Here is a 20,172-nt window from a genome sequence, read left to right on the forward strand (position 1 = left end):
GATGTTATATTTTACTCCTAACCTGTCATGCGTGCCAGAGCCAGCCGCGTTTCTACCAGGGGCGGATCTACTGGGGTGGCAACTGCCACCCTAAGAAAAAGCTTTGCCACCCCAAAATTATCAGAGGATAAAATATAAATGTTAGCAGTGTTTCAAGTACTACTGCTTTTCAGCAGCGGCGCTTCAATGTGATGACATAAAAAAGACAGCGTATTGCAAAATAATGGCAAGAAAACACATCTTTCAATAAGCTGCATGACGGTTGCACGCGCACGTAGCATGCCCAGTGTAGTCAGCTTCATTAACAAATGACTCTTATGGACCGGTTCTTTGGGAGTCAAAAACACAGCGCAGCCAAGTTCACTTACGAATTTGTTTGTGAATCGGAAAATTACTGCTTCTCGGCTAACTCAGAAGTCCTGAGTTTTCGTAATTGTTTGCGAGCTGATTCACCGACCACCCGCTCCACTTTCATCATGGATAAAGGTCTTTTTGCCATCCGACGAAACGGTAACATGAAATAAATAAGAAGATCCCGATCACAGAAACTAGTTAGGTAAGAATCTAAATGTATTTTAGCTTTTCTCATTTGCTATCACTATAAGTGATTCAGTTGGCCCAGTTTCCCAAACCATTCGTTCAGTTCTCAAAACAAAGACACATTTCTCAAAACGTTTAACAATGACTACATTAGGTAGCAAAACTGATGACACACACCAGTTAAAATCTGAGAGAGAGCTGAATGAATAATTTACAGGGGTTTTAAACTTACACAGTACCAGTACTTTAGATGAGGGAATTGTCATCTAAATTGTCATTGTCATTGTGATTGTCATTGTGATTGTCAACTTTCTCTGTAGCTATTTGTTGTACTGTATTTTGCAGAACTGAGAAATTACTGTCTTGTATCAGAAGACCAATACACTGCTACAGTAGCCTACCTTATATACTGTAATAAAATTTGGCCAAATGTGCAGAGGATGCTGAATTTAGTTTTACTGCAATTGACGGTATACTGTATTGTGGTGCATACCAAGTTCATACATATCTACTGCCAGATCAATTTACAATAGTAAAATGAAAAAAATAAAGAAAAAAAAATCATTGCTGTATTTTACTGTGTCTGTAAATTTATTATTGTATTTTTGTTACAGTGTTACATGAATTGATCTCACTAGTGTTCACTGGGCAGTGCAGTAGTCTGTGTATTAGTTAAGTTTTTTGTGTCATCTAAAGCCGAATTCAGACTGCATGATTTTCAAAGTAGTCGGGTCACTGTTCTTTTCACACTGCATGACTATCTTGGCCAGCATTCAGTCGCTGCTGTGTTCAAACTGCACGATGGATCGGCGACAGAAGGTTTCACACTGCATGACTTTACAATAGGAAGAATCGCCGACAACTCTGACATGCAAACTATGTTTGGTACATGGAAAAGTCAAACCCTACTTGGGCTTGGACTTTTTGTGAAAGCTTGGCTGAATCCAGTTCCATGAGAATTTTCTGAAATGTGCACTTGAGGTCTTTTGGGTAATTAAGATTAAGGGCATAAATGAGTCCAAAAAGCATCACACTGCTCTGCAGGTTTTGGAGGACTGCCAAAACTTTGAGAACCACACCAACATCTGCAGGCTCATCTCCAGGATCAGCATCCTCGCCCCGAATAACATAGATGCCCATTGTTGTCTGTGCAATCCTAGACTCTGCCTCTTCACATTCACAGTCCTGGAGGAGAAACAAAGAGTTCTGACAACAGGCAAACGTTTTAAATACATGTTTTGCAAACCTTCATATACTCTCTGCATTGCAAGTCTGCAACCTAAATACACTACATTGTCAAAAGTATTGGGACAGCCCCTTCTAAAGACCAGGTTTGACTACTTTAGTCATTTCCATGAGCAATGAACTTAATGCTACAGTACATAATAATATTCCAGAGAATTGTGAACTTGTGATTTTATAGCAAAACTTTGGGAAGGGCCATTTTTATCCCAGCATGACTCAGTCTAGTGTGAAGAAAACATTATATTTACAAATGATTAAACCAAATTGCACGTTTGTGTCATTTAAACATTGTGTCTTAACCTAAAATTTAAAGTAAACGAGTTTACCTGGTGGAAAGTATGCTTTAAAAATGTGCTAATAAAATATTTCAAAACAATGTTTCTTGTTTAATAACTTAATTATGAGGTAAATAGCCGTGTAATAAGCGGGATAATGTACAGGCATACAGCTGTTATTGCAAAGAAATAATTATTCTGCGATAACAGCCGTATGCCTGTACATTATCCCTTACATATAAATGTACACATAGTGTACATGCACTGCACATGGAGTATGTGAGTAGCCGGGCATACACTTACCACATATTCTTTGATGAGTGTCTCCAAGTGTTCATTGAGATAGATGTCTGTCTTCATTCTCAAAAAAAAGATAATTTAAGTAATGCTGAATTTTAAAGCATGTTCAATTGCCCCAAATACTTTTGGCCTTATTCTAAACAAATGGAGATTTTAAATGAGATCATAATGTTCTTCTTCGAAACACAAGTGTCACCCTGTCTGTGAAATCCAAGCTAAAGTGTAAAATTCTAATTCTGAGGTAACGAGTGGTTGACTTCACCTATTAATTTAACTATAATTTCAATTTATGACATGACCTTACTCAGTCAACATTAAACATATCAAGGTTATATTTTCACAGAACATTCTTTACATTATACATTTTTTTTTTTTTTTTTGCCAAAAACAGTAAATCACAAAAAAAATTGATGGGTTTTCCTAGGCAAGGTCACAAATGTGGGCATTTTAAATAGGATTTGAAAGAATTCTGTCAATCCATTGACACTTAACACAACTACCACTTTAACACTCCAAAATGTGCATAAAGAGATTGTAAAACTAATTACAGTGGTTTAGTCCATTTTGACGACACGAGGATGCTCAAATGTGCTGTATAACACACATGAAAGTACCTCAGTGGTTCTTGCACATCAAGCATATACTAATATTCTTTTTTGCTTCAATTTAATTTGCTTTAATTTATGAATTTTATAATGCAAATAAAAGCTTAAATTCAATATGTTTATCTTATAAAGCAATCAAGTCTCTATAGATATTTGGACTTAACATTTCAATTCAATTCATTTAATTTATGCTCCAGAGCCGTCTGACCTCCCCAGGAATGTGCTAGATACCATTTCGCAGGCAAGAGCTCCGTCCACGAGACGTCTCTAAGCCCAGAAGTGGTCGGTCTTTGCTAGCTGGTGTTCTACACGCAGCATAGACCCGGAGGAATGCGAAGTATCTTCCATGCTAACCTTCCTCCAAGAGCAACTGGACTCGGGGCGAGCCCCTTCCACGCTCAAGGTTTACGTAGCAGCCATTGCGGCATTTCACTCGCCCATTGCTGGACAATCTGTAGGGCGGAACGACTTGATTATAAAGTTTCTGAGGGGTTCTAGGCGATTGCATCCTCCTCGTCCCCTCACTGTTCCCCCCTGGGACCTCTCTTTGGTCCACAGGGCTCTTAAAGGTCCTCCTTTCGAGCCATTAAGTCTAGCAGACCTCAAGCCCTTAACGTTTAAAACCACCCTGCTACTTGCATTGGCGTCGGTTAAACACGTTGGCGATCTGCAGGCTTTCTCTGTGAGCCCTGCATGCCTCGAATACGGGCCCAACGACTCTACGGTTGTGCTTAAACCAAGGGTTGGCTACATTCCCAAGGGCTTTGCGTGTCTACATCGAGCGATCACAGCCCTTTCGGCAATCTGATCAGCTATTCGTTTGTTTTGGTGGCCGCACCAAAGGGTAGAGCCCATTCCACTAGAGGCATGGCTTCATCATGGGCCTGGTCCAGTGGAGTCTCTATCAAAGACATTTGTGAGGCGGCCGGCTGGTCCTCGCCGTCCACTTTCGTCAGATTCTACCAGTTGGATGTTCCGACCTTGCATGCTCGGGTCCTTTCAGTGTAAATTCGTGGCCCGCTTTTTTGCACATCACAAACTTAGGAGTTCTCTCCTCCGTAGTGTAACAGGGCTTCACTTGTCCTCGGCCCCTTCTGGTGCCTGCTCAAGTTCTGTCGTTCCCCAGCCATGGCAAGGCACGGTTGAATTTGTTCCCCCATACACAGTACGAGTGAAATATCGAAAGGGAACATACTCGGTTACTAACGTAACCTTGGTTCCCTGAGATATGGAACGAGTACTGCGTTACTTGCCGTGCCACAAGGCTGCGGCTTAGGTCGTCGCTTCAGTCGATATGGCCTGATGGCCTATGGCGAATCGCTCACTTATATAGCACATTACCCCGCCCCTTTTGCCGGGAATGTGCGCGCGCTCTCTTCCCATAGACCGCACAGCTGAGCCGCGCCGCCATTGGTTCAACAACTTGTCTATGAGTGAACCAATGATGGTGCAGTTACACTGCGTTATTGAAAAGGCTTCAGTAGCGGGGAAAAAAGGAAGACTTTTCCCCATACGCAGTACTCGTTCCATATCTCAGGGAACCGAGGTTACGTTAGTAACCGAGTACGTTTCCTACACTTACTTCTCCAATTTGAAACAGAGCAGGCCATCGATTTCGGACCTCTATTATCATTGGTTCCTGAAGAATTTCTTGTCCCTAGTATGAGAAGGTTCGATGGAAATGTTTCAGCAACTCGTACCGGGAAGATAATGAAGTGTTACACACTTTACAAGGCCACAATCACATATCTTTAAACAAAAGCAAAAGAAAAATATCAGTTAGTTAAAAATAATTTATACTTGTTTTACTGCAACTACACCTTTGAGGGCAATCTTTGTAGATAAGGATACCTGCAGTACATGTAGATAATGAAATGTCACACACTTTACAAGGCCTTTCATTTTAAATGTTATGTTGTGTTTTATTATGTTTTCATTTCAGTGATTATCAGATTTAAGGTAACTTACTGTAAGGTAACCTGCAGTACACGTAGATAATGAAATGTCACACTTTAAAAGGCCAATTTCACATGTCTGTGAAGACAAAAGACAAATTATCAGTTATTACAAAATATTAGACAAACAAAAATATTATTTTTAGGCTTTATACTGTAACTACTAAATTGTTACTGTACTATATGGACGGAATTGGTGGCACATCATTGGGCATCTCCAAAACTGCTTTATCAACTGCTTCCTCGCTGACAAAAAACAGCTTGATTTTTGTGTTTGTCTCTTGCAACACCTCAAACAGCTCTGCAGCATCAGTAATGTCCCTTCCTTGGCTCACCAGACTATCCGCTCTCCTCTTCAGGGCCCCTCCCACACCATCTGGGGCACCCTTCCCATGGCTCGCCTCGAAAAAGTTCCAAGTACCAGCAGTGAATCCTTGCCTGAAGAGCTCAGTACAAAACAAGAGCAAATTACCCCTTTGTTTGTATTGAGTGCAAGGGCCATCGCTGTAAAAATGGATAGTGGACACCTCCGGATATACACTCTGCACATAGTCTAGCACAGGGGACAGGTGCTGCCAGATTGCTGGCAGGCCCTTTATTCTTGAGGGTGACACTGTGCAGAAGGACATCGGGTGAGGGGCTGCATGCACATAAAGCACACCTGTGTGCAGTGTTGCCTGCTGATGTGATGCTCCGAAGTGGACGGCCTGTATTTCTTTGCTGTTATTGCAGAGGTAATTTTCAGAAAAGTCAACATGATTTAAGCATTCATGTGCTTTTAAGCTTTGTCTCAATGCCCTGTAGTGGGTAAACTGATTGTTAATGTTAAAAGTGTGTCTCTTGAACCTGTGCAGCAGGTCTGAGCTTACAGAAGAGTGAGTAAGAGATGAAGCTTTGTTCTTCAGCCAAAAACTTCCTGTGTAAATTTTTCATGGTATCCAAAAGGAATCGTTTTTGCTTTTTGTTTTTCTTCTGAGTGAGGGTCTGCCTCTTCCCAGTTGTGATGCGACTCACATCATCCCTTGAGTAAAAAGCCCTCACTCTACTTATCAGAACATCCGCAATCCTGTTGTTCCGCTTCCGCTGGTAGGTGTAATTAACTGTATTCTTCTCATTGTTTCTTTTGTTTGAAAAGCCCAATGAATTTTGAGCTAAGCGTTGCATTCTGTACTTTTTCAGAACTTTTCCTGTTATCACTTTTGAAACGATTTGCTTTTCCCTCTCCCCCTGTGCATTTTTGTAATTGTTTCGTATGTCCTCCACCAGAGCTTCATGAAACAAAAGAGTCTTCCGAATGGCCACACTTGAAACATCTTTCAATTTTTTGTTTACCTTTGTGCGTGGAGATGCATTTTTCTTTTTAATGCGTTGGAGTTTTTTCTTGTACTTTTGTGTTTTTTTGGTTTCTTTTTTCAACAGAACCTTTAGTTCTTGAATTTGTTTATGAAGCTTCTTTTGTGTTTTCCGGATTCTTCTCTGCCCTTGATCATGTTGCCTAAAAAAACACATGCATCACAGTAAATTACACATTGCAATAGTCAGGAAAATGTACTGTTACACTGTTAAATTAACTTCTATGACCTGATAGCTAAATTCATAACCCTGGTTTCACAGACAAGGCTTCACACTAAAATGCATGTTTGAGCTGTTTTAACTGAAGGTTACTTACACTAACATATATTATAATATGTCACTGCCATTGTTCTGTCTCAAGATGCACACCAGTAATGTTTTTTCTATAAGGCACATTTATTAAAGCTTCTTAAATGTCCTAATTGAACTAAGGTCTAATCTTGGCTTAACCTAAGCTCTGTCTGTGAAACCGGGCCATTGTGTAACATAATCATGTCTATTTTCATTAACCCTAACCCTCTAGCACATTGTCTTTGGCACATGATCTATTCTGTCCCAGATGCGTGTTTCATCTACGCAAAACTGACAGATAGCTAACAGGAGTCAGAAAAGGTCAGACGCGGGAGTAAAGTTGAGGGTTTTTACTGTTATGTTCTTTCCTCTTCTTTCTCTTTTTTGTAAAACTGAAACATACAAAGATTACAAATGTCTTGTTACAGAATGTTCACGAATAAACATTAATGAATTTACAGCATTTACAATGTTCTCTGAACGCACAACTGGCTGCATTCAACTTCGCTTAGTATTATTGTTGTTCGTGAATTACCATCGTTAGAGAATAGTTCAATTTAAACTCAAACTTATTAATTACAAATATATACACATATTAAAAGAAAGGTAACAACTTACAGGCAAAGCCTTTCCAAGGCACAAAACGTAAAGGAAACAGAGAGCCAACCGCATGGAAAGAATCTGGAACACTGCGACTATTTCCTGGTTAACCTCTAATCCAAGAGTCACATGACCTAAACCAACCACTAAGAAAACAGCTCACAGTCATCAATTTTCTTTGTTGTTACACCAAACTGCCACAAGATGGTGCTAAAAAATAACAAATAAATGTATGCCATGACACTCCCCGCCTGGTATTGTTTCGATACCACTATATAAACAACTGAGATAAAGGGAATGTTCATATAAACCTCACAAAATATCAGTCCTCTGTTGGCAAGAGAAGAACAGTTTCTGATATAGGTCTGAGGAATGTCTTGATTGTCCCATTCCTTGCAACTCTTAGTTCAACTGTTCTCACTTTTCCATCACTGCTGGTGAAAATCTTTGTTACAAGAGCCATAGGCCATTCATTGCGCTTGGCTTGAGCATCCTTAAGGACCACATCGCCTTCTCTTAGATTTCGTCGTTCCCTTTGCCATTTGCTTCGGCTTTGAAGCGTTGTGCGGTATTCAGGCCTCCATCTACTCCAGAAATTGTTGGCAAGATGCTGTACCCGTCTCCATTGCTGTCTGTGGAGATTGGTTTCCTTGAAGTCACCTGGAGGTGAGAGGACTGAATGACCCTTTTGAGTTAGGAGCATGGCTGGCGTCAACAAGAAAGGTGAGTCTGGGTCTAAAGAAATAGGAACAAGAGGTCTTGAATTGACAATTCCTACAACCTCTGCCATCAGAGTAGACAACACTTCATGTGTCAAGCAGGAAGGACTGATTTGCTGGAGCATGGAATCCAGTATGCGCCTGGAGACTCCTATCATCCGCTCCCATGCTCCTCCCATGTGGGATGCGTGAGGTGGATTGAAGACCCATGAACAACCTTCTCCACCCAGATACCTCTTCACACTAGGCTGTTGAGAATCGGTTAGCACAATTTCCAGCTCCTTACAGGCACCTACAAAATTGGTCCCACAGTCCGAACGAATTTGTTTTGCAGGCCCTCGCAGAGCAAAAAACCTTCTCAAGGCATTTATAAAGGTGGATGAATCCATGCAATCAATCAGCTCGATGTGTATGGCACGAGTACTCATACAAGTGAAAAGAACAGCCCATCTTTTGCTTTGTGCCTGTCCTCCTCGTGTGCGTCTCGCGACTACTGTCCAGGGTCCAAAAACATCAAGCCCAACATAGGTGAAAGGGGGTTCAGTGCTCAGACGATCGACGGGTAAGTCCGCCATCTTCTGCTCAGTTACCTTCCCACGAAGCTTGTTACACATGACACACTTGTGTAGAATGCTGTTGATAAGTTTCTTGACTCCGACGATCCAATACCCTGCATTGCGGATAGCGGATTCAGTGAATACACGACCCTGATGCTTGACTCGATCATGGTAAAGCTCCACCAGAAGTTTTGCAGCATGACTGCGTCCTGGAATGATCAAAGGAAACTTCTCTTTGAGATCCAGAATTGCATTCTTGAGCCGACCTCCTATCCTGAGAAGGCCTCTGCTATCTATGTAAGGGTTCAGTTTTCTCAGAGCACTGTACCTGGGAATGTCATTTCCTTTGGTAATGCAGGTAAGCTCTTCTTGGTAAGCTTTCCTCTGCACACTCTTGATTATGACTTCCTCTGCTTGCAGCAACTCTTTCCCTGTACGAGGCTTAGCACAATAATGCCATGATCTGCAGGTTCTTTCTGTATCATCAGACGACTTGTAAGTCTGAGCAACATGTATGAGAGAAGCTATGGCTCTGACTAATGATCTCCAAGAAGAGAATCGCTCGAATCGTTGACATTCAAGATGAGAATCATCAGTAGATAGGGTAGTAACAAGAGGACGAACGTCCACATCCAACTCTGGCCTGATGAGGTCGAATTCCTCCTCCAGTGGCAGATTCTGATGCACTTGCAACAGGAAGGTGGGTCCTGTAAGCCAGGTAGTTGTGCTCAACAGTGCTGCTGAAACAGAGCGGGTGGCATGGTCTGCAGGGTTATGCTTTGTAGAGATATAGTGCCATTGTGTTGGGCTTGACACTTTGCGGATACGTTGCACTCTGTTGGCTACATATATGTAGAAGCGTCTTGTCTGGTTATATATGTATCCCAGGACAACTCTGCTATCCGTGTAAAACTCCACAGCATTTAAAGAGAAGTCCAGCTCATTTATGATTATCTCTGCTAACTCTGCAGCTAGAACCGCAGCTCCTAATTCCAGTCTGGGAATTGTATGAGCAACTTGTGGAGCCAACTTCGCCTTCCCTAGGACAAACCCAGTGTGACATGCTCCTTCTACATCAATTACACGAAGATATGCTACTGCTGCAATCGCTCTGACAGAAGCATCTGAGAAAATATGAAGTTCCTTTCTCAGAGCTGTAGAGAGGCTAGTATGTACATACGGTCTGGGAATCTCCAGCAGTTTGAGATCTCCTAGGGATTTCCTCCATGCATTCCATGCTTCTTCCTTATCTTAAGGGAGAGGAGAGTCCCAGTCAAAAGCCTCACCTGAGAGTTCTCGTAATAGGAATTTCCCTTCAATGATGATAGGGGCAACGAACCCAAGTGGGTCGAAGAGACTGTTGACAGTAGCAAGTATCCCTCTGCGAGTAAAGGGCTTCTTGATGTCTGTTACATGAAAGGTGAATATGTCTCTCTTCACATCCCAACTAAGTCCGAGACTACGTTGGATAGGAGTTGGGTCGACTTCCAAGTTGAGATCCTTAAGTCCCTTTGCATGATCTTCGATTGGGAATGCGTCCATTACTTCCTTGCTATTAGAAGCGAACTTATGCAGTCTCAAATTCGAAGTGGCCAGCATCTCCTTTGTTCTTGTCAACAGGTCGATTGCTTCCGCAGCTGCGGGTGTTGACAAAAGTCCATCATCGACATAGAATTCTCTCTCTACAAAATGTTTGGCGTCTGAACCATACGCCTTCTCATCATAAGCCGCTGCTCGTCGAAGACCGTAAATGGCTACAGCAGGAGATGGACTATTTCCGAAAACGTGCACCCTCATTCGATATTCGATGATCTCTTTGCTGGTGTCATTTTCCTTGAACCAAAGGAAACGAAGGAAGTCTCTATCTTCCTCTTTCACAATGAAGCTGTGAAACATCTGCTCGATGTCCGCAGTTACAGCTACCAGCTCCCTTCTGAAACGCAATAAGACTCCTAAGAGGCTATCATTTAAGTCTGGACCAGAGAGAAGAACATCGTTCAAGGAGATGCCCTGTTTTTGCGCACTAGAGTCGAAGACAACTCTGATCTGACCAAGCTTCTGTGGGTGGTACACCCCAAAGATAGGTAAATACCAACATTCCTGGCCTTCTTGAAGAGGAGGGGCTACCTCGGCATGGTCACGATCAAAGATGTTCTGCATGAAGGCAACAAAATGAGACTTCATCTCAGGCTTTTTTTCCAGTGTGCGCAGAAGAGAGGATAGGCGTGTTAATGCCTGGTCTCTATTATTAGGGAGTCGTTGGCGAGGTGTTCTGAATGGGAGTGGTGCGACCCAGCTATTGCTCTCATCCATGAACATCTCGCTATCCATGATGTCAAGAAAGCGCCTGTCTTCAATGGACAATCCGACTTTGTTATCATCCTTTGACCTCTCGAAGATGGTATCCCCTATTACGTAGTCATCAAAGATGGTGTCACGTGCCAAAGATACCTCAGGCAGAGGCTTGATGTCAAACTTCTCCTTGACGCTAAGCTTGTTAGGACATGGAGGGAGTAGAGAAGGACGTCCATTATCAAGTACATGGGTGCGGTAAGTACTAAGTGCTGCAGACCTGTGTACAGATCCTAAGCAGACGTCTCCTACTACGACCCAGCCTAGGTCTAGTCTTTGCGCATAGGGTGCATTATTAGGTCCATTACGCTGTTCCCGTACTTTATGAACCTGAAGGATGTCACGACCCAAAAGAAGAAGAATTTGGGCTTCTGGATCCAAAGGAGGAATGCAATGAGCAATGGGCTTTAGGTGAGTGTGCCAGCGTGCTGCGTCAGGAGTCGGTATCTCTGCCCTGTCATCCGGCATATTATTGCATTCGATCAAAGTTGGCAATTTCACCTTTGTCGCTCCATCTAAAGACTCTATAACAAATCCTGTGGCTCTCCTCCCTGCCATCTCTGTCACACCTGCACAGGTACGTAAAGTATATGTTGAGCTCTCTCCTTTGACATGCAACAAATCGAAGAACTTGGTTCTAGCGAGCGATCTATTGCTCTGGTCGTCCAAGATCACATAAAGCTTGATCACTTCTTCTGGGCGGCCTGCTGGGTAAACCTTAGCCAAGCAAATCTTAGAGCAGGACCTTGAATTTTTGCCATAACCACAAACCTCCGTACATTTGGAAGTGACAACAGATTGAGGTCTGTCTATTTCTCCCTCCCCGCCATGCTCAGATAAAGTTAAAGGCGGCGGTCCTGGGTGAAGTGCTGCAACATGAGCATCACTGCTACATTCCTTACATTTAATAGCTAATTTACAGTCCCTAGCCAGATGAGTGGTAGTAGCACAGCACCTGTAACAAACCCCTTTCTCCTTTAGGAAAGTCTTGCGCTCATCTAAAGGTTTGCTCCTAAAACCTCTGCAACGTTTGAGAGGGTGGGGCTTTTTATGAATTGGGCAAGTCTTATCCACATCATCCAACTCACAGTTTGAGCTGCTTGTCTGACTCGCAGTACCTGATGAAACTTCTGTCTTGTGAGAATAGACTGGACTTTTCACTTGCCTCTTGACTGGCTGCTCCATTTTCAACACACTATTGATTCCAGAAGCCAGAGCAAAACTCGGATCGTTGCGTGTTCGAGCCTCTCTGCATATGAAATCACAAAAGAATGAGAATGGAGGAAAGGCAACTTGATGTACAGTTTTGTACTGAGAACCTTGAGCCATCCACTTCTCTTGAAGACTGTAAGGTAACTTATCTACGATGGGGGATACACCTCGTGCGGTGTCAAGATAAGTAAGTCCGGGTAGGTAGCCTTCGTGTTTCGCAGACTCCACTTCCTGTAAAAGATCTCCGAGCTCTCTAAGCTTTTTGGCATCCTTGTTGCTGATCTTTGGAAAGCTGTCGATCCTGTCAAAGAGGGATTTCTCAATAATCTCTGGAGAGCCATAGCAATCTTCCAAGCGCTCCCAAGCCTTTCTTAAGCCTGTGTCTGGATTACCTGTATGCACAGCTCTGATCCTTCGTACATAATGCGAAGACTGTTCTCCCAGCCATTTCGAGAGAAGGTCTAACTGTTCAGTGGCTGACAGGTGCAAACCTTCAATTGCGTTGGCAAAAGATGACTTCCACGCCCAATAATTCTCAGGGCGATCATCAAACTTGAAGAGACCCGAGTTAATAAGCTCTCTGCGCGCTAAGTACCTGGCGATCTCACTCACATTAGCGTCATTGTTGAATGATGGCTGTGGTGTTGTCTTACATGGTGAGGAGGTGAATGGCGGTGCTTGGAATTTATGGCTAGGAGTTTGCAATGACCTCTGAGGCTGCTGCGTTATACTCTCAGTATCAGGTTTATTGTAGGAATCTCTTACATCCCAAGCAGTAAAGCGGTGCTGTCTTTGGGGTGTTTCAGGCTTCAACACATGAACAATGGGCTCTAGAGGTGATTGGTATGGTTCGTCTCCAACAGGTGGTGATAACTCAAGTTGAGACTGATGCATGACGTAATCACGAGTGCGATCAGAAATCTCTCTCACATCAGAAATCTTTTCTCCGAGCTCACTTTCTGCTGCTGCCTCCAGCACCTTTGTCTCAGCGAGGGCTGCTGCCACCTCACTCTCATGCTTTAGCGCTGATAGAGATGCTTCCATGCGAGCCTCCGTAACTTTCAATTGAGCCTTTTCAATCAAGATCTCAGATTCTTTTTTAAGGAATTCAGCCTTGGCCCGTGTAGCTTCCAACTTGGCACGAGCCTTGGCAGCAGCAATGCTAGCTGATGAGCTTCTAGATCTATTAGTCAAAGCAGAGGCTATAGATCTTGTTTCTAATGCTTGGCTTTGCTCTGTAGCTTCCTCAATCTCCGTAACTTTCTCCGCCATCATGTATTGCTGATTCTGTCTAGGAGTGCAAGATGTGATTTTCAACGAAGAATAATGGAATTAGAGCTTGCTTTCCTTGAAATGTTGTGCCCACTGTACGGATGCCTTTTTACTATTCTGTCCCAGATGCGTGTTTCATCTACGCAAAACTGACAGATAGCTAACAGGAGTCAGAAAAGGTCAGACGCGGGAGTAAAGTTGAGGGTTTTTACTGTTATGTTCTTTCCTCTTCTTTCTCTTTTTTGTAAAACTGAAACATACAAAGATTACAAATGTCTTGTTACAGAATGTTCACGAATAAACATGAATGAATTTACAGCATTTACAATGTTCTCTGAACGCACAACTGGCTGCATTCAACTTCGCTTAGTATTATTGTTGTTCGTGAATTACCATCGTTAGAGAATAGTTCAATTTAAACTCAAACTTATTAATTACAAATATATACACATATTAAAAGAAAGGTAACAACTTACAGGCAAAGCCTTTCCAAGGCACAAAACGTAAAGGAAACAGAGAGCCAACCGCATGGAAAGAATCTGGAACACTGCGACTATTTCCTGGTTAACCTCTAACCCAAGAGTCACATGACCTAAACCAACCACTAAGAAAACAGCTCACAGTCATCAATTTTCTTTGTTGTTACACCAAACTGCCACAAGATGGTGCTAAAAAATAACAAATAAATGTATGCCATGACATGATCCATTTCATGAAGTAGACCTGGAAGTGCTTGGCTCTGGATGTACTGCTTGCTCTGGTGATAACTGGGGGCTGTGCGGAGGGGTGACGAGATGTTGGAGGGCTTCTTTCCTGTCCTTGATCCTATGGTAATCCTCCCTCCACTGTCTGCGACGTCTTCGCTTACTCTCTGACTGAGGTCACTGATTAGTTTCCTCCTGCCTGACTCAATGTCCCTCCTGTATTTTTCACATTCTCTCTCTAAATATTTCTGTCTCCTCTCTGGGTCTGCATTGCGACGAGCGCGATAGAGTCGCTGCTTTTCTGCAGCACTTAGGGGTGGATTGGCTCCCTGTAAGCATGGTATTCACATTGTAAAACTGACAACTACAACTTAAGTAACTGTAAAACTTAAAAATTGAGTAAATTGTATTACATAAACTTATATTCACACTAATAAATCAATACACCATATGATGATACTCAGTCCTGTTACCTATTGGACTGGACTGGTAATCTGGCATACCGGGCAAATGCCCGGTGGGCCGACGCACTTGAGGGCGGGGCTGCTATATGATATGATTTTTTTTAATAAACATAAAATTGGCCAACGACCGGCCCATTAAGCAGGGACAGCGGCCCATTGGTTCATTTTCCATACTGACACTGGGCTGGCCCAATCACATCTCTTAGACTCCACCCCGTCCCCTCTGTTTCACCAGAACATCTGTGGATTAGGAGGATGGAGAAACAAAAGTGCAAGTGCAAGGGGGGTGCGGAGAAGTTGCGGGCAAAAAAATAAAAAAATGTAGAGGTTGATGCCTCAACGTGCAAAAATTACTGGCATGTTTAGTGCGGTTACTGTAGCTTCAGTTTCCAAACCTACAGTACCTGACGTGCAAAAACAGGTGAACATAGAAGAACATGGAGGAGACCTGTAAGGCAGAGGAGCAGCAGGTGTCTGACAGTGAAGCCAATGAGGGACAGAGTAAGCAGGAGTATAATAGAAGCGGTAAGCAGGGTAGTTACATGATTAACAGCGAGGGACTCATGAGGCGACGATGACGATGATGCTTAAATGAATTAATATTATAAGACAACATAATCGTCGTCGTTATTATAAAGTCAGACTGTCACCTACTGCACTGGTCACTCAGTCAGCTAAAGTCAAATAGCACAGCAAAAGTTATTTTGCACTGTTTTTTGTAGTTAGCAGTGCCCTTGTAGCTATCATAGTTCACTTATGCAGTAACGGCCCTTCTCATAGAAAAACCTGAAATGATGCAATTTGATTTTTCAAAAAAAAAAAAAAAAAAATTCAGGTTATTATTATAATGTAATATTACTGATGATGTGTTTATTTCACAACGAGACTATAAGTGTTATAGCTGTTAGTCGTGATGATGGTCTACTAGATCTCACTTTTCGGCTATAAAAAGTTATGTTTTGTAGCTCTTGTACCCTATTACTCTGGTATGAACACTTGGTTGTTTATGGCAAGTGAATAGCATGAATATCATTTTATTAGGACGTTTTTTGTGAGTAATTTGGTAGTATAGTTTTCTTTTTCATTGTTTTTAATGGGGAGTATCTAAACAATGAGAGGTAAATGTTTGACACTTAAACAGGGGTTTGTGCTCTTTAAAACAAAGTATATTTGTAATTGTAAATTATAGATTTTCTGCTGTCTGTTTCATTGAAATTATTATTATTTTTTTTAATTCTTTATAGAATTATCAGTATTCTACATCCACGTTCTAAGGGTTAGCTTTTATATCATGGAGCACATTGTCCATCTAGAAATCCTACTCTTACTAAGTGTACTTTTAATAACTCTACCAAATAATTGTAATACTCTGGTGGGTGGTGTCCGACCGATTGTGGTGGGCCGGTCTGAGCAAAAATGCCAGGGCCATTTTTTTGTCCCAGTCCAGCCCTGCCTATTACTCAGTCCTGGTATGGTTTATAAGAGTAACAGGACTGAAGGTAACAGGACTGAGTTTTTAGCATATCATTAGCAAATACATGAAATATAGCCACATAGCATAAATGCTAATAGCATGAGGATACAAGCAAATTCTAGTGATTTATCAAACATTTGTAAATTTAAAATAAACAAATAACATCTAAAAAATAATTTAGGTAACAGGACAGTATGTTAAGATTGACCTTCTCAGACAAAGTTGCAATATCATCAAATATACAAAAAAGAAAATGAGAGGACTTACTTTTGGTCTTCCCATTGCCTTCAGAAGATTCAGATGATGCAACTTCCTGTTGAAAATGTGCCTTATGGAATATTCCAAGTTTTTAAGGGGGGGAAATGTGTTAGGGTAACAGGACTGAGTGAAAACCGGGGGACACGACTAAAATGTGCATTATATCTAAAATATTATGAATTTCTCATGCAAAAAAACATTTTATATCATAAATTGGATAAAACGTCACAACAATGCAAACAAAATAATATTTCTGAAGGATTTTAATCATTATATTTCATGGTAAATACAGAGATAGAGCGTGGGGACATGCAACAAATGCTAATTTTTAGTGTTCTAAGTAGTTTTTATAAATGTTTTTAATTATATATTTTAAATTTGCAGTTAGCATAATGTGCAGGACACTTTGCTTAATAATAAAATGTATTTTAGAGTTAATGTTCATGCATTTTTATACATATAATGTCCTGGGGACTTAAATGTCACCCATTCGGTGGAATGGCCCAAATACTTCTGCTTCTATTAATTATTAAAGGTGCCCTCGAATGAAAAATTGAATTTATCTTGGCATAGTCAAATAACAAGAGTTCAGTACATGGAAATGACATACAGTGAGTCTCAAACACCATTGTTTCCTCCTTCTTATATAAATCTAATTTGTTTAAAAGACCTCTGAAGAACAGGCAAATCTCAACATAACACCGACTGTTACGTAACAGTCGGGGTGTACGCCCCAAAATTTGCATAATACCAGCCCATGATGTTCCCAACATTATGAAAGGCATTAGACTGCAGATGAAAATTAGCCAGAATGGCTAAATCTGGCACATTTACATAAGAGACTTGTTTCTTGTGTTAATTAATTTGCATTGTCCTCTTTTAAAAATAAATAAATAAATAAATAAAATAGACAAGGGCAGCCAGTTAACGTCTGGAGCTGCACACAGCTGAATCATCAGACTAGGTAAGCAAGAACAACAGTGAAAAATGGCAGATGGAGCGATAATAACTGACATAATCCATGATAGCATGATATTTTTACTGATATTTGTAAATTGTCTTTTTAAATGTTTTGTTAGCATGTTGCGAGTGTACTGTTAAATGTGGTTAAAGTTACCATCGGTTAATTACTGTATTCACGGAGACAAGAGAGCCGTCGCTATTTTCATTTTTTAAACACTTGCAGTCTGTATAATTCATAAACACAACTTCTTTATAAATCTCTCCCAACAGTGTAGTGTTAGCCGTTAGCCACGGAGAACAGCCTCAAATACACTCAGAATAAAACTTTAACATCCAAATAAATACTTTACTCACATAATTCGAAGCGTGCATCTTGTAAAGATCCATTTGAGGGTTATATTAGCTGTGTGAACTTTGTAAATGCCCTGTAATATAGTCGACAGCTCATGTGGCAGGAAGCTCGCGATTTAAGGGGGCGGCGCCGAGTGTAAATCAGTGCATTGTTAATGATGCGCAAAAATAAGCAGTTAAAAAAATTAATTAAAAAAAATCTATGGGGTATTTTGAGCTGAAACTTCACAGACACATTCAGGAGACACCTTAGATTTATATTACATCTTGTGAAAAAGCATTCTTGGGCACCTTTAACATTATAATACATTGATTAAAAACTATTAAAAGAATACTTCACACCAAAAATAAACTTATTCACACTAATGTTGTTTCAAACTTGTAAGACATGTATGCATGCATGCATGTATGTAGTGTTTATTTTACCCATATTTAATTTAACATGTTATGTTGTGTTTTATTATGTTTTCATTTAAATTATTATCAAATAAAATTTTAGCAGATTCAAGGTGAACTTGCAAGGCAATTAATAAAAAAAAAATGTTTATGCAGCTTACATCTCATTAAACCTTTGCTTTAGAAAAAAAATGTGGACAAAATGTTCAAATGATGTATAAAAAAATAAAAAGTTGTTTTACACAGAAGCAGGGCATGTAAAACATTTCAGAAATTCTTTCTTTAAATGATCTCAAGAGAACATTAAAGAATTCTATTAATTACACAACAGATTTGAGTAATTGTAAAAACATGTAACAATGTAAAGACACCGTTTATGCACCATTAAGTTATAAAACAAGAATGTTATAATATACAGGATAGTTTACAGTGTCAGTGGTGGTAGTGTTTTGGTATTTGTAATCCATTTCTAGTCAACTTGTGGATCTATATAGCTAATATTGTCGTTAATTTGTTCAAATACTGTTGTTTGGCGTTTAAAATGACGGTGGCGCCCAAACGTTGTGAGCCGCGTGACGTCAGATTTATATTCAAATGCCGCAATGTGTGACAGAGTAACATATCGCTTCATGTAGGCTACTTGTAAAGCTTACTCACATTTGACACTTGCCGACTAATAATTTTGGACCATGGCTAAAATGTTAAATGGACCTTACACACACCACCACTAGACTATCATCAGTATCTCTTGCAGTACTGTTAGAAGTGATAAGCAACATAAATGTATAACATTTGTTTTTTAAATTGATTACTGATATCTAGCAATTGTAATATTTAAACAGCTACCTCACACATAACACAATGTTTGCTGTCAGATTACCTGTAATCTGTAAAATATGGAAATTAAAAAAAAAGTTAAGCAGTTGAAATGAGTATTTATTAGCATTTGGCGCCATTTAGACTAAACAGAAATTTGACAGAAATTACATTATTAGCCTAGTATAATACAACATCAACATCTCGTGAGATGGACGAGTCTCATCCAGACTGGGCAACCCTGCACCTGGGTCACTCTTAAGTCACAGCCACAGTGTCAGATTGGCATGGCTGCAGACAACATAGACACCATTTGAGAGAATCTGAGGGAGGAGGCCAAAGTGAACAAAACAACATGAATGAAGATGAGAGAGATGGAGTCCAAGAACATGCAGAAGCTGCAGAAGAAGAGGGATATGTGGATCAAGCAGATGCAGGAGTTGCAGAAGAAGAAGAGGAGCATGGGTATCAAGCAGAGGCAGGAGCTGTGGAAGAGGAGGAATATAGTGAACAGACAGAAACAGACAAACCAGCAGCTAAGAGACTTAGAGTAGAATGCCAGTTCTGTATGCAAAGCTGTGCAGAACTAAACCGTGTTTTGCAAGAAAATAGGGAGTTTAGGTCTGAGTTGAACAAGCTAAAGATGGATGAAGAGTTTTTCAGAGATAATACAGAGAAGGTACAATATTATACAGGACGTCCATGTTTTGCAATTTTGTTGTCAATGTTTGCTACTGTTAAGCCCTTCCTGCCAGTTTCAAAGAAGCTGTCACAATTTCAAATGGTTTTACTTACACTCATTCATCTAAGGTTTGATCTTCCAATCCAGCGTCTTTCACACATTTTTAATGTGTCACGTAGAACTCTTTCTGCTACCTTTGCCAAAACCATCGATGTGCTGTATGCACGCCTTTCTCCCTTGTTGTACTGGCCTGAAAGACACTGTTTACAAGCCACAATGCCACATCGATTTTTGGAAGCTTTTGGAAAGCGTGTTGCGATTATTGTCGACTGTTTTGAAATACATACAGAGAGGCCGTCAAATTTAATGGCGCGCGCACAATCCTTTCCCACTGACAAGCACATCTTTCCCATCTGACAAGCACATAACCGAGAATTGTGGCATTCTTAACAAACTGTTGCCTGGCAATTTAGTGTTAGCGGACCGAGGCTTTGATATTAAAGACAGTGTGGGAATGATGGTTATGATGTTAAAATTCCTGCATTCACTAAAAGCAAATGTCAACTCTAAGGATGTGGAATACACACGTGCTATAGCACACCTTAGGATACCCGAAGAAAGGGTAATAGGTAGCTTGCGCAATAAGTACACACTATTACATAACAGTACCAATTAGTTTGTTGCTTCCCTGTAAGGATGAAGAATTTATCCTTCTTGATAAGATTGTTAATGTTTGCTGTATTCTAGTTAACATTTTTCCAAGTGTTGTTGTAATGCCAGATGAAACC

At 40.8% G+C, this 20,172-nt stretch overlaps 1 protein-coding gene across 1 annotated transcript; it reads right to left on the reverse strand.

The window, feature by feature from the left end:
* Positions 1–9,576: 9,576 nt before the first annotated feature.
* Positions 9,577–13,845, reverse strand: LOC137034839 (uncharacterized). The gene is made up of 2 exons (XM_067408042.1): positions 13,753–13,845; positions 9,577–13,526 (listed from the first exon to the last, which is right to left on the reverse strand). Exon 2 carries the CDS (start codon positions 13,277–13,279, stop codon positions 9,692–9,694), a length of 3,588 nt encoding a protein of 1,195 aa, XP_067264143.1. The 5' UTR covers positions 13,280–13,526; positions 13,753–13,845; the 3' UTR covers positions 9,577–9,691.
* Between the last annotated feature and the right edge of the window lie 6,327 nt (positions 13,846–20,172).

Source organism: Chanodichthys erythropterus, chromosome 13 (assembly GCF_024489055.1).
Source record: "Chanodichthys erythropterus isolate Z2021 chromosome 13, ASM2448905v1, whole genome shotgun sequence".
In the NCBI taxonomy this organism is placed as follows: Eukaryota; Metazoa; Chordata; class Actinopteri; order Cypriniformes; family Xenocyprididae; genus Chanodichthys; species Chanodichthys erythropterus.